Genomic DNA, 15,586 nt, shown 5'->3' with positions numbered 1-15,586 from the left:
AGGTAGAATAAATACATGTAGTCACGACTCGCGGCGTTGTCCCACTCTTCCGTTTTCGCCGCCGCCGCTGCCGCCGAAGACGACCGGATAGGTCGTTAGGTGAAGCTGTGGCGGCGGGTGGCGGGTAACGCCGCCGACGGTTTTCGCCCCCGCAACATGTCCATACAGGTAACTATTATTATTGTTATTTATTACGTATATTATAGTGCTGCTAGTACAATAATATTTTATTGTTGTAACGATTACGACCATCGACCCGTTACTGCGTAGGTACAAGTACCTATATATATTATATATTGACTGTGTAGTCTCATCGGTAGTGTGTATAGGTACGTCCGCAGTGGTGTAAACTGTAAACAATAGGTACTCTGAAAAATATGCATAGGTACCGTATGTCGGACCATCTCCTATTTAAAACACGGGCCGAACGCTACCGCGGCGATCACTACTATAATTACAGCAGGAACATTTCAAATGTTATGCTTATGACTAGTGCGGAAAAACCAAAATTCGATTTCGAATTTATGTAGGTACTTAATTTATTTTAATAAAGTCGTTATTACACCTACTTTTTCACGTAATGTTTATCATATTAACATTATTTGTTCGTATAATGTTGTCTACTGCGTTTTGTTTACATATACACGACTGTTGTATGGGCCCAGAGACTTCTGAGTTTCTGACATTTATGTGTATTATTTTGTAAATATTAATGCGATTCCGGGAGTTAAATAAGTACAATTAATCTCGTTTGGGATATTGAGAATCAACCTATATGGAAAATTTATTTTTCATATTTTAAGGATTTTGCTTATTAGAACATAATATATTTTATATAATATAATATTATTTACCATTTACGGATTTACGTATCATCTAGTTTTTGAGAGTACCTTGTACATATTATTTTTAACTAGGTACCTATACATATTCTGGAGAAAATAATGTACACATTTAAATTAAATACAAATGTGTGTAGGTATGACACTATAGGAAATAATAAGCTTTAAAGCTTATATACATATATTCATGTTCTTCGCAGTCGTCGCCGATAGCGGAAGATGTTCATTTTATAACATATATAACATAATTATAGCCTATAGCCTATGCCCTATAGGACTTACCTATCGCTTATTATTTTGTTTTTGGATCGGATAACAATAATACAAAAGCCGTGTCTATCCGAGGTATCTATAAGATGTACAATAAGAAAAATAACAATACAAATAAAAAATATGAAAATTAGTTTTTATTAATTTAAAATAAAAAACTTTAATAATTCGATAAATTACTTTTTTTGTGCATATTGGACATAAGTTTTTAGAGCAAATCCCTAAATCAACATAGTAATATTGTAACTAATTAATTTATGAAATTAAATTTTTAACAAACGGCATTATAAATAACACTTCGGAACAAGATTATAATAATTTCAATTCAGATCAAAAATCACAATTCAAGTAATTACCTATTAATAAAAAAGTAAAATAAAGAACCACCTTGTATTAAATTAACAAGTTCATATCATGTAATCAAAATACGACAACACAAATAATATAAAAATTATTTAAAATACCTTATAAATACGTAGATATATTTATCAGTTTATCACCTACCTACTAAAATTCATGATTTTAAAAATAAACTTTCACTCAAATAGCATAAAATATTTTACATTACTTACTTAACTTTGATACCTATAAAGCCAAATTTTCAAAATTTTGAATAAAAACAATCTATTTTTTAAAGCGAATAATAAAAATTAAAGGAACAAATTCATGATTTATAAATACCTATGCATTGTTTTGAAAATATATTTATTTTAAAAAGAAAGACGGTTTTAATCCATCTATTTTTTTATTATTATTATTGTACTTTAACTGTTGTTGATATCTATTATGCTCAAAATTTTAAATCATCCTTTTTTTTTACCAAAAATCAATGTGTTTAGTTCTAGAAATATTTTTGTATTTTTGTTTAACATCAATAGCATATTCCAAGTTCTGCATTTTTCTATACAATATATTTTAAACTTTTTATTTGGTCCATACAAGTTCGTACTCTACGAACAATTGGAACTAAACAGAATAAACGATACCTAATTAAAAACGGTTTGCTTGTACTCGATCTGTAACTAATAACACTACATCTACCTATATTGTAATAATATATATAATAGTACATGTAGTATGCCACTTAGGTTACGTACTTAGGTTATGACTAAGTATACAGATCTATGGTATTTAAAATTATTAAGTTATTGTCATATATAATTAAGTATCATTTATGTTTTATGTACATATACTCATAATATAGTATTGTATCTGTTATAATATAGGTACCTCAGAAAAGTACATTAGTACGTACAATTTTTGCACGTATACCAACAACATGCACATATAGGCGGCGATTCGCCTACTCCTTAGTCCTTATTTGGAAGTGGTTACACCGTGACAGCCGCCAGTCACACACGCACACAACGGCATTGCATAATAATATTATTCTTTTATTATATTACGGAGGACGACAGTGAAAATATTACGAAAATCGGCTCTACTCGCAGGCGCGACGACCTCGGATATTACGCGTTGGTAGGTGTAGTATTATATATTTAGGTATAGGTACATACAGTACAGTGGTGCCCAAAAAGTATTTAATGCTGATATATAGTCCACACAAGAAGTGAACAAATAGATATAGCCTTAAAGGTGGTCAAACTATTACACAGATATACCTACCTATATGGCTATATAGTATAATGTAAAACTACTCACAGTACCTACCTATAGGTATTTCTCTTATTACAGTGTGACGCTATGACGTAAATAATATTAAGGTATACAGTATATATATATATTTTTTTTTATATACCCATAATATTTACAATATAATATATAGTATCAAAATATCGGAATACGTTCTGCAGAATCTATTAATTTATTAGTTTTAACAAAATTAATTTTTAATTTTTAAATTTTTATAGGTACAGTAAATGTTTAAACTTTTGGTAGAATGATTTTACTATATGAATGTCATAATATATTAATATTAAACAATAAATTACTATTTTTTTTAAAAAATTATTCTTAGATTAAGGGGCAACAATTAGGCAATTTATAATTTAGTCGTCGTCGCTTGAGATGTATGTATTAGTCATAACTCATAATGATTATTATTAATTATTAGTATGAGCGAGGACAGTACGATTCAATGCAGATACTGACAAATGTTACTCGTATATACATTATTGCACATGTACATGTTAATAACTCAAATACTCGATAATAACATATATAAATTACACAATACTGCGAAATTTAAGGCAATTTATAAGTTATTACTTATTTTTTTGACAAAATTCAAGTAGATTGACGTTGTCTGATTTTGATTCTAAAAAACAATTTGAGTTCAGCCGAAAAATGAATAATTACCATTTTTAATATTTAAACATGATTTAATAAAATCCATTCAATTACAATTAAAAATTAAATCAAATTACATTTTTTTAAATGTTCCGTATGATCTATACCTAGATATTTTTTTGCTTAATTAAAATTGTTTTCAGAATAAAAGGCCGACAGTGTAAACTACTCTTTATTCAGACAAAACTCAAGGTCTTTTAATGTAAAATTGACTGTAGTATGTATATGTATAATATATTTATTATAAATAGATTTTTGATTTTTGAGGCATTAGTACTGTATAGCTTTATGTTCGTATAAATATTTATCATTATTTTTCAAAATGAATTATTATTATGATCAAAATATTATCAATTTATGCTTGTACACAATGTATACTATAGCTAGGTATTAATACCAGAAGTCTAAAAAACTAAAAGAGATTTTAACGCTGGTATGTATGTATGTATGTATGTATGTAGGTACAGTTACAGTAAAATAATATTTAAATAATTAAATATATATAAAATGTATTGATGTATACGTTGAATGTGGTCGAGTTCCAATTTTACCATAATATCATAATAATACCAAAAATGTAATTTCAGAAATACAATTTACAGTGGCAAGTGCACTTGTATTACGAGTGGTTGAGTTAAATATAAAAGATTTCACCGTGTATATAATAGCTATAGGTATTAGGTACTTTATTTAATTTAAACTATGGACTTTGCTCTATTGAATAATAGCTTATAGGTATTGAGTCTCATATGTAACTCATTTATGTGTAGCCAATCGGGAATTTTCGATTACTTGATAATCCAATCAGTTTCTGAATGTAAGTCATTATAGCTATACCTAGTGTAGATCGTGTATCTAATGAATGTGTTGAATTTGAATTTGATGATACATTTTGGAATACGAAAAACTATCTGAGTGTAACCTATAATTCTAAGAATATTTTTATTATTATAGTATACCTATTAATATTATACTACTAAATACTAACTTATAAATATACCTAATTCAATATTGACATCACACGTGGATTGATGGATATAGGTACCATAATACAATGGTGTGAATAAGTTTTTCTTATAAATAGCTATTAGCATTAATTTAAGTATATTGAAAACTGTATTTGTCCGGACCGTATAATCACGGAAGATTAATATATTTTTATGCATTTTATATAGATAATTTAAAAATGTATTTATTATTTTTACCATAGTTCGATATAAATTTAATTTAATTTTAATGAAAAAGTGTAATAAATTTAATTTAGTATTTATCATATTATATTATGTTATTTTGAAAAACAATACAATTTTTTTACTTTTGATCCACCTAAGACCTAAGTACCAATTACATCCAATTTCCTATTACAAACCAGTATATTAAGTTCTAAGCTATACAAATGTACTACGATTTATATATTGATTTATAAATTCGTTCACTTATAATCAATAAGTTTAAATATACATCAGAGCCCCCACAAAGTAGGTCCCGAACTTTCGAGGGGCCCAGTGTTAATAATAATTACTTCAAAATATATTAGAAAAATGTTTTAAATACTTAAATTTTTTTCAAGATTCAAGTATTATTTTAGGTCATTTTTAATCAACTCTAAAATCATACGCGAAATCTATGGCTTATGAATTTATGATTACATCTTAAATATTATGATATCACACCAATATTAATAACTTGAAAACAATCAATCGCCTATGAAATTTCTTTCTTTCTTTCCTAAACTAGTAACTACGAACTACTACATGTAGTAGTCCGTGATAAATTATATATTTTATATATCACTATGTTTTGTTTAAATATATATACAGTGATTTACTCAGTGACGATCATTTAATGAAAGTATTTTAACTGCTGCAAAAGGCGAGGATAAACAATTTTAAAATTAAAATATAGGTACACAGATATGGGTTTAAATAATATATAAAGCACGCATTGTGAAACAAAAAGTCAAAAGATTGTTTGATCCGTTTAAAACTGAATACATGTAAATATGAATAATAATTCTTATACATTTAAATAGTTATTGTAATTATTAATACTATGTATTATTAGTGTAATGACTAATAATGAGTGATTATTGCAGTGTTTTAGTTCATAACTTTTTGACTCTGCGTCATTTTGCATTTTTATTAAAAATTTTCTATAAGTAATGAGCAAAATATTATTAGAAAAAATACATTAGAGAACGGTTAATGTTACATATTAATATATAAAACTATCATGTTATATATATACTCGACAGTACTTAAATAATTTTAAGTTAAGACGGAAAAAGACGTGTAATCATGTTTTATATAAAATAATAATTATTTAATAAACTTAATAATAATTGGCATCAGTAGTTAGAGTGGCATCAGAATTCCAATGAGATCCTCTGGAGAAGCTCTCATTGGCGCAACACGATTAATCAGTAAAGATCATATAGTTGCTTCATCATATGAAATGTAATGGTTAAGTTGTAACCACTACTGATGCAAATGTATGACGCGTCGCCAGCCTATTTATGCTATAATGTTCTGGACACCAACACCAGTCTTGCGTTTATGGTCGTTGCCACTTTGACGTCCTAAGGTGGTCGGCAGACGGTAGTCGATGTATAGACCGATCGACAAGTCGTAAAAAGACGTATCGTCACACGCTGTAATGGGTGGCCGAGACAAAAGTTCGCGAACGGAAGTCAACGGATCGCTTTCGCTGGGTCATCGATACACCATCGTTTGGCCAACGCCATCTATCGGCGCCGATGATCGTCATTCGAAACTGTTCAGTGCGGCGAGTTGACGCGACCGTCGCGACGTGCTATGGTACTCGCATGCGTGCGTAGGTAGATATAATAATATTGTTAATTATGTTTATAACATTTAAGAGCATACTGACGTCGACGGTCGATTACCTATTCGCTTTTTAAACAAAAAACGAATCGATTCCATAATCGCGTAGTAGTCCGTGCTAGTAACCAAAGTTGGTTAATTTACGTGATATTTTTTTTGTAATAATTTAATTGTGTAACATTAATAGAAGAATATTTTTTTAATCATTAGTCATAAGTTAGTTTTTATATTGTATATAAGTATAATATACCGTGGTTTCTATTCATATATAATATCGTCGTATTATTATCCTATATTTATTATGTATAAGCGACAAACGTGCAGTTCTACACACAGATATAATAATAATATTTACGTATTTTATTTTACGGATTTCATAATAACTAGCCGATTAATAACTATAGTATGAACAAAATGTATTATCTGAAATATAAGTAATATTTATACTTATACAATAACTCATGAAAAAACGCTTGCCAAGTCAGAGATCGGCATGTAAACTTACTAAACTTTTTTGATTTTCAATTTTTAGAAATGAATTAATTGTATGCAATATGTATGTATATTGTATTTTATTTTCATTTTCATTTAGTGAGAGATAGATCCGGAGAGCGGATTTTGTTGTTTGGGGTCTTGTTAGATTCATATTGGCTAGGAGAAGTGCAGTGAACATTTTCAGAACTTTATCTTTTATAGTTAATTTACTACAGAGCTTCAAAAAAAATTAAAACACATTTTATTGGGCGTTTTTTTTTGGTTTTTTAGCTTTATAGCTATATTAACGATTGAAGATAAAGTTCTGAAAATCTTCACTGCACTTCTCCTATCCAATGTAAATCTAACAAGACTCCAAATAACAAAATTTATTCTCCAGTTTGGTAATCTATCACGCTAAATGAAAATCTAACAAAAAATAACTATTTTTCTAACTGTAGAAAATTAAATAACTTTTTTCAAAATTTTTAATCTCACATTTTGTATCTACTTGATAATCCCTTTTTAATGAGCTATCAACCAACTTTTTAGCTATATTAGTTTTGGAGAAAAGTTAAAATATAGACATTTTGGGACTGTTCACGCCGACGTTTTTGTGGATTCAAATAGTTATACCGCTTGGGTGTGATATCAGATCTCTCTCATTAATATTTTATGTTAAAGCTAGCTTGATTATCCACTTACTCATTACAACTGAGTTACATTTTTATCATTTTCATATTTAACCCAAATTCTTGAAGTTTTAAAAATTCAGACTTTTTTCATTTCAATTACCATACTTACTAAATTAAAAACCAAGAAAATAAAATTAGTTAATATAGAAATATGAATTTAAGTGATAATGTGTATTAAGTATTATAATATATAAGTTAACCAGAACTATACATACATTCAAATATTATACAGTTATAACAATCATACTATTTTATTTTTACCTAACAAATGTTTTATAACTTTTTTTTTCCGAGATTTTAACGTTTAACATACTTTTTTAATGTGTACTATCATTGATTATAAATACTATATACTAATGCCTAATAGTATTTATAATCAATGGTATTAATATTACAACTGTTTTCAATTTTTAAGGGATACCTATAAATTTGTTAATATTTTATTTTGTAATTATACCTACTCTTATAATCTATAAATACAACTAATATTTAAGGTATATTTATTTCAAAAAATTAATTGTTATTAACCCTTTAGTGGTCATAGGAAAAAATTAAAACAAAAAAAATAATAATATTTTAAATCGTGTAAAAAAACTAAATAGAGAAAAAAAAATCGAAATATATAGTGTACAATTTTCTGAGTTTAGTGATTTATTGACATTTGCTTTGGCGCGCTCTACTGATAAATTACTGAAACAGAACCTTCAAGATTTTAATTTTTTTTGTGGGAAATTATTTTCTATTTCCCTCTAAAGAGTTAAAGAGGGGCCTGAATTTAGTTCTGCAGCAGGGCCAAAAATGTGATGTGGGGCGGCCTGTATAATATATATATATATATTTAATTATAATAAAAGTTTTTCAGCAGCATACCGGTACGAAACGTTTTGTATTTTCTCATATCGCTCTAATGTTATCATATTATTTTGAAATGGAATTAATATTATTTTTATTATTTAATAATAGACATAATAATAATGATGTAGTGGAATTGTAATGTTATAATATTACATGAATCCCATGAATCAGTGCACCTGTCTAACTAGAACCTTAACATTTCATTAATCAATATTCATTATATATTTATTTTTTTTTAATGCTCTATAGTTCGTACTTTAAATTTTATTGTACTGCGTTACCTACCTACTGCAAAACGTTCAAGTAACGAAGTAACTTACAACTCATGTAGTTGTATGGTTGACTGTTGTATTCTTTACTTAGAGCATACAGGTTTATGTATTCGTGCAAATAGTAAATATCTATATATGATTAATTCACAACTGGTGTACCTACTTACTAACTGATTTAACATTGGTTAATACCATGAAATAAGAAAAAAATTTTAGTTCATGATAAATACGTACAATAGTAATTACATGTGACAAATTAAAGTAAAACAAATTAATTAAATTAAATTAAAATTATGATAATAAAAAAATTAATAATAAATAAATTATTCTATATAATTTCATATAATTTATTATATAATGAATGAAAAAACATAAGATATATTTACAATAATGGTACTCGTATAATAAAAGAAAATGGGTTAACAATTTAAATGACAAAAAATAATCTATTAACAGTTGAAAATGGAAACATTATGAAATAATATTTTTTTTATAATGTTGGCGTAGAAAAATAATGAGGAGCTACTTCTAATAATAGCGACGGTGTTATTTCAACCAAATTTTTTATGTATGTTTTTGTAGTTTCCAGAAGTTCATCATACAGGACCCTAAAAAAACACAAAAACAATAATTATTAACACAACTGAAGAAAAACTTTAATCAAGATATGAATGTCATACAACAAAGTTTTAATAAAATACACAATTATAAAACTTAAATATGGTTGGAAATAGAAATTTTTTAAACAATTTAGGTTTCATAAAAATTTTTATTTTTATTTATTTAAATATAATAAAAAATAATTTTAAGTTATTACAACTACTAGTAAAAAATCATTGAATAGAAAATTAAAACAAAAATAATAGCTCATGCACAATAGTTAAATATTAATTAGTACTATATGTATGAAAATCCGTATTAAAAATTGCAATATTCTAGTTTAGGGAATTTTGTGAGTACTTATTAGTTATTTATGATATAATAATACTTGATTGGTAAATTAACAAAATAATTGTACTCAAGAGTATATAATATTTTCCAATGATTACAATAAATGGAACTTATTTAAATGCTATTGAAGTGGAATGCTTTTTAAAAAACGGTGTAGTTCAATAATTCAAATAAAGGAAGTATGACATAGAATAATGGTATCAAAAAGAAATTTTCAATTTTTTATGTCAAATTTAAGAAATAAATAAAAGTTGTATCTACACAATCTAACTAACATTTATTATTTCTACTAAAAATATTAATCAATTTTTGGTGATGGATAACTCTTTTAAACATTAATTAAATTTTTTTTTTCAAAACTTCAATATGATTTATATGTTACCATTGTGGTTGATTCACATAATTCATAACAGATTTTGGATGAAAATAAAGATCTTCGTCAAGTCCAACCGATCTATATACTCCCGTATAATGTAAATAAGCAGCATTTTTGAAAAGTCCTGATGCAATGCTCTTTACAATAGTTCTTGTATTGCCTGTATATTAAAAAAAAATAATATTTATTTTTTATAGAAATTTGATTTAAAAAATGTATATTCACCTTTACAAGATTTAAGTGGAATTTTTGATGACCTCATTAAATCTATTAAATGTGAACGGATTTTACGTGCTTTGCATAATTCATTATAATTTATAAAAAATCGATGACACCATTGTTGGCTGAATAAATTTTTTTCAAATCCATTGTAAACATTTAATAAAGTAAGTAGATCTCCTTCAGCAACTTCAAAATTTCTATGTTGTATTTTAGCTTTTTGTATTGTAGCTCCATACTTTGGACGTACAAATGCATCTTGAAGTTGAAGCATAGCTAATATAGACACAATTTCTGAAGAACAACCCATTTCACCAGACTTCAATAATATTCTTGAATGTTTAGCTGGTAATGGTAATTCAGCCATAATAGTACCAAATGAATTTGTTAGATTTCCTTGTTCATCAATGGCTTCTAAAGCTTTTAACATCTCCATGGCATATAGGAGATTTTTAGCCGGAGGTGGACTAAGGAAAGGAAATCTTAAAACATTATTAATATATATGGCTTTAAGCTGCAAAGTTACATCAGTTAAATCAGATCTCATCATTTCAGGAGGAGTAGCATTTATCAAATTTTGATATGCTTCTTTAGTGTATAATCTGAAAATTAATTAAATAACTGAGTGAAAATTAATATGACAAAGCATTTACTGTCTAAGTATTAAAAATTACCATGTACCTATAAACTTTACCAGGTCGTTCTCTTCCTGCACGGCCAGCTCTTTGAACTGCTGATGCTTTGGATATAGGAACAGCAATTAATGAATCAGCGCCAAACTTAGAATTAAACCACTTTAGTTTAACAAATCCGCAGTCAATAACTATAAAATAAGATATTGGTAAAATTAGTGACATTAACAATAATAATTATACACATTTTCATTTTAATTACCACTGCTGGTATAATAAATATAACATAATATTTATAATGAAAATATTTTATTAATTAATATTAAAAGGTGATAATATGCAACTTTATATAAATTGTGCTAAGTAACATGGATTATTTATATATATATTAGTTTAACAATAAATTATACTATAAGAATCTCTGGATTTTCAAATAATATTTTTAGAATATTACATAAGACATTCTATATATTATTATTTATCAATTAAAAAATAAAGTTACATAATTTTGGACAAATAATAATGAATCTGGCTTAAGTGCTTAACAATTAAGAGAGTTAATAACATTTGTGTATGCATAAATATGTATTTTTAAATTTGAGAAGATTCATTGATAATAATTTGTTTCAATTATATTTATTTAGTAACAAAATGTAATTTTTACTTATTTCTGAAGTTTAAGAAGTTTTTTGTTTTGTCAAATCTCTTGATTTCTATAATCAATCAGTTTTATGTTCTTTATTAGCTAAATATATTTGAATTTTAACCTAACACAAATATTAATTTATGATAAATTGTTTTAAACAATATTTTCTCATTTCAATATATTAATACAAAATTCTACAATTATACTATTTATTCTATTTTAGGCATACACACTACTTAACACAAAATTTATTCACACAAAATCATTGTTTTATGTTTAAGAGTAATCTTAGAATAAATCACATATTATTACAATAATTTTATAGAATAATATTATTGAGGTTATAACATATCAATTTAAAACAATTAAAATAAATAAATAATAATAATAACATTTAGTTTAATATAATAATAATATAATGTAAAAAACTACATGTCAAACCCTCAATTTTATTGTGCACAGGAGTCTGAGAAAAAAAAATATTTTGTTGAGGTCCTCTAAATAGTAACATTTTTGATAAGTATTAATTATTCCCAGTAAATTATAAAACGTTAAATTAAATTTCAAAAATAAAATATTTACCATGTTATGATTTAATATAAAGAAAAATAACAATATACCAATGTATTAAATTAATATAACTTATAAAAATAAATACATTCAAATTATTCTTTAGTTTCCATTAAAATCATTTTTTAATTAATAAATATGTACTGAAAATGTATACATCAATAATTTTAATTTCTTTCTATTTCATTTCTATTTGTTAAATTTAATTACCTTCCAGGAAGATTTTATAAAACTGGTTTGTTACGGTCAAATGTATACTATTATATTATATAGTTATTTGATTATTTATTATTATTGTATTCTTTTTGATTTATTTAAAAAGTTTAAATTACCATGAACAATTCCAGAAATTGTAACTGATGTCTCTGCAATATTAGTTGAAAAAACTACTTTTCTGTATCCTCTAGGTGCTGGACGAAAGGCTTTGAGTTGTTCGTCATTAGTTAATGTACCATGCATAGGTACAGGAAGAAGTTTTATTCTGTAAAAAATGAAACATTAAACATCAAAAAATAATATTATAATTAGAATATAATATAGTAGTACTGAAAAAATAACTCAATTAGTTTAACTTGGTTACTAAGTTATTTTAAATAAAAAATTAACTGAGTATTAATAAATAATTTATATATTTTTTAGTAGTATCTTCATTCATATTTCTTATTAGAATTTTAATATATTTGTTTAATGTTTTTAACCTTTTAAAGTAATCTAACAATGATTTTAATTTAAAATTAATCCGACATGTTATATTATAACTATAGCCTATTATAATTAACTTTATAATACCAAGTTAACACTGAATGAATCAAATTAGCTAATGGTCTTTTAAGGACTTTAAACATGATTTAATGGCCTGTGATTGGTCCATTACATTTCATTTAACCATTAAATGAATTTACTCATGCAATGTAACAATATGTAAAAGCTCCAGTTAATAAATATATACTTATTTTAAAAATAAATTATTGTATTATTGTAAATATATTATATAAATAATATGAATACTTATCACCTAATAATAATAAAAGTATGGCACTTGTTTTTAATCACCCATATTACATTAATAGGTTGCCCATAGAAAATCATTAAATTAAATAAAAGTATTGAACAGTAAATTTAAAATATTAAGATAAAAATATTAATATATTTATAAATGTTTAGGGTAAATATAGCAATGAAAGTTAAAATTTATTGGTACTTTTCGTTAGCATTTTTAATGTTGTAATCGTCCAAAGTATTAACAGCTTGCATTATTTCTTCTTTTCCTGTTAAAAACACCAGAATGTCGCCTGATGCACCACTTTGTTGAATTTTCAATACTGTATTAATTGATTCATCTACATAATTTGGTGTAGGATCTAAAAAAAATATATTATTTATTAAATACCAAATTAAATGTTATAAATTTAAAAATATCACCTTTTAAATAATAGATTTTTGTAGGATAGGATCTTCCTTCAATACCCAAAACAGTAGCAGTATCATTACTAGGGTCATTGCTTTGGTTTAAATTAAAATATGATTTAAGTTGTGAGGAATCCAAAGTGGCAGATAATATTATCAGTCTTAAAGTTGGTCGTTTCTGAAAATATTTTTTTTAAAAATGCATTAAAAATAATACATAAATACAATTTAAAAAATAAAAATAAAATACAAACTTTCAAAACTTTTTTAATTAGTCCCATTAAAATATCAGTCATCAAACTTCTTTCGTGTATTTCATCTAATATTATTACAGAATAATTTACTAATAAAGGATTGCTCATCATTTCATTCAAAAGAATACCTTCAGTGATATACTATTTATAAAATAACTTGTATTAAAACATATAAACAAAATTTAAATAATTTTTAATATGAATTACTAACTTTAATTTTTGTACTTGGTTGACAACAGTTATCAAATCTAACTGAATAACCTACTAGTTGACCTAGGTTTGTTTTTTGTTCTTGAGCTACTCGAGTAGCTAATGTTATGGCACTTATTTTTCTGGGCTCAGTAATTACAATTGATTTGTCATTTTGGCATAAACCACTATCTAAAAGCATCTGTAAATTTATATTGACAAACTATAGGGAAAACTTTTTACCATTGTAATTAACAATAAATATGTAAAAAATATAGTTCATAAATAAATTCATGAAAAAGAATTACTTGCAGAAAGAATAGAGTAACTAGAGCTCTTAGTATACATTTGGAAAAGATGTGTATTTAAAAAAATATTATTAATTATTAATGAACAAGAAAAATTACATTTAATAATTTAAATAAATAAAATAAACATACTTGAGACACTTGAGTACTTTTTCCACTACCAGTAGATCCAACTAATATTAATGTTTGAAACTTTTCACAAAGATATAAAACTTCGTTACGATACTTGGTTATAGGTAATTTATTTCTTTGGCTTTGTAAATCCAATGACATATATGGATTATAAACAAATGAAGAAGATATAGCAGATTCAAAATTGGAATCCTCTTCTCCATATCCGGGTTTTTCATCTAAAATAAACATTTGTAATATAAAAAATTAATAGAATTCATTAATTTGGAAAACAGTCAAAGAAAAGTCACGATGGATTTTATTTTTTCACAATTTTATTAGTCAAGATATTTTGATCAAATTTTATGATAATACTTTTTAAACTTTTTTTTCAAAGTACCATATGAAAAAACTACTTAAATTATGATGTTATTAGTAATCATTACTGCTACTATGTCATAACTTGTAGAATTGAAATTCATCCAGTGATTAGATTTTTATGTTTAAAAATTCTGAAATTTAGATGGTGATAAAGAAATTATTTTCTAGTAAACTGAAAATTGTGGTTTTTCAAACAAACGCAATGTCTTATTCAGCTAACCAAACTCACAGAAAACCTCTTCTTAAATATTTTAGGAGCATTTTTATCATAGCAATGATTGGTCTCCATATGACTGCGTGTTTGGCTACATAAAAAATGAACTTCCGAAGGAGCGATAACTCAGACGATTAAGTGATAGCTACAACTAGAAATTTAGGTCATAAACTCTACTGGAGTGTTTTTGAACAAGAAATTTCTAAATTCAAACAGAGGAACACAAAGTATAAGTTTCTTTAATCAAAAAGAAAATAATGCAAACTTTCAAGATTAAATAAAATTTATTATTGGATTTCTTTTTGAGCTATGACACAATGCAATTTATTTTGTGATTATCCCTTATACAATGTCTAAAAAAACATTGATATTATATTCTTTGATGCTTTGAATAAAAATGTATAAGAAAAAAATAATTACATACTAAATATTATTAAAATTTGAATACAATTCAATAACATTTATTTATTCAGAGAACAAATTGGAATTTATGTAGCTAAATAATAAATAAAAAACTTACCACAATTTTTAAATCGAAAACTGCTCATTTTGTTTATTGCCCTAGGCTGGTAACAACATGGAAGTGATGTTTAAATAAACTGTTATATGATTTTAACTCGCAATTATTTTATTTTAGACAATCAAATAGTTATTCGAATGGAATAATTTATAAAACATACCTCATCAATTGGAAACAATGTAGTAGTTAAATCTTAAATAGTAGTTACTAGCTATAGTTATTATTTTCGAAATATTCTTGATTTAGT

General features: G+C 25.5%; 1 protein-coding gene across 2 annotated transcripts; it reads right to left on the bottom strand.

Annotated features, from left to right (window-relative positions):
* Window positions 1–8,884: 8,884 nt before the first annotated feature.
* On the bottom strand, window positions 8,885–15,586 carry LOC132927258 (probable ATP-dependent RNA helicase DHX35). 2 transcript variants are annotated; one of them, XM_060991759.1, is made up of 12 exons: window positions 15,500–15,586; window positions 15,340–15,385; window positions 14,246–14,463; window positions 13,828–14,007; window positions 13,617–13,757; window positions 13,378–13,540; window positions 13,157–13,316; window positions 12,288–12,436; window positions 10,789–10,930; window positions 10,114–10,709; window positions 9,895–10,048; window positions 8,885–9,169 (listed from the first exon to the last, which is right to left on the bottom strand). In XM_060991759.1, exons 2-12 carry the CDS (start codon window positions 15,365–15,367, stop codon window positions 9,052–9,054), a joined length of 2,049 nt encoding a protein of 682 aa, XP_060847742.1. In that variant the 5' UTR covers window positions 15,368–15,385; window positions 15,500–15,586; the 3' UTR covers window positions 8,885–9,051. The 2 variants fall into 2 exon arrangements, with proteins under 2 accessions (XP_060847742.1, XP_060847741.1); XM_060991758.1 differs by having other exon boundaries at window positions 15,340–15,429; window positions 15,499–15,575.

The sequence above is a fragment of the Rhopalosiphum padi genome, chromosome 3 (genome assembly GCF_020882245.1).
Source record: "Rhopalosiphum padi isolate XX-2018 chromosome 3, ASM2088224v1, whole genome shotgun sequence".
NCBI lineage: Eukaryota > Metazoa > Arthropoda > Insecta > Hemiptera > Aphididae > Rhopalosiphum > Rhopalosiphum padi.
The sequence above is the reverse complement of the archived record's forward strand: the minus strand, read 5'-3'. Positions and strand labels throughout refer to the sequence as shown.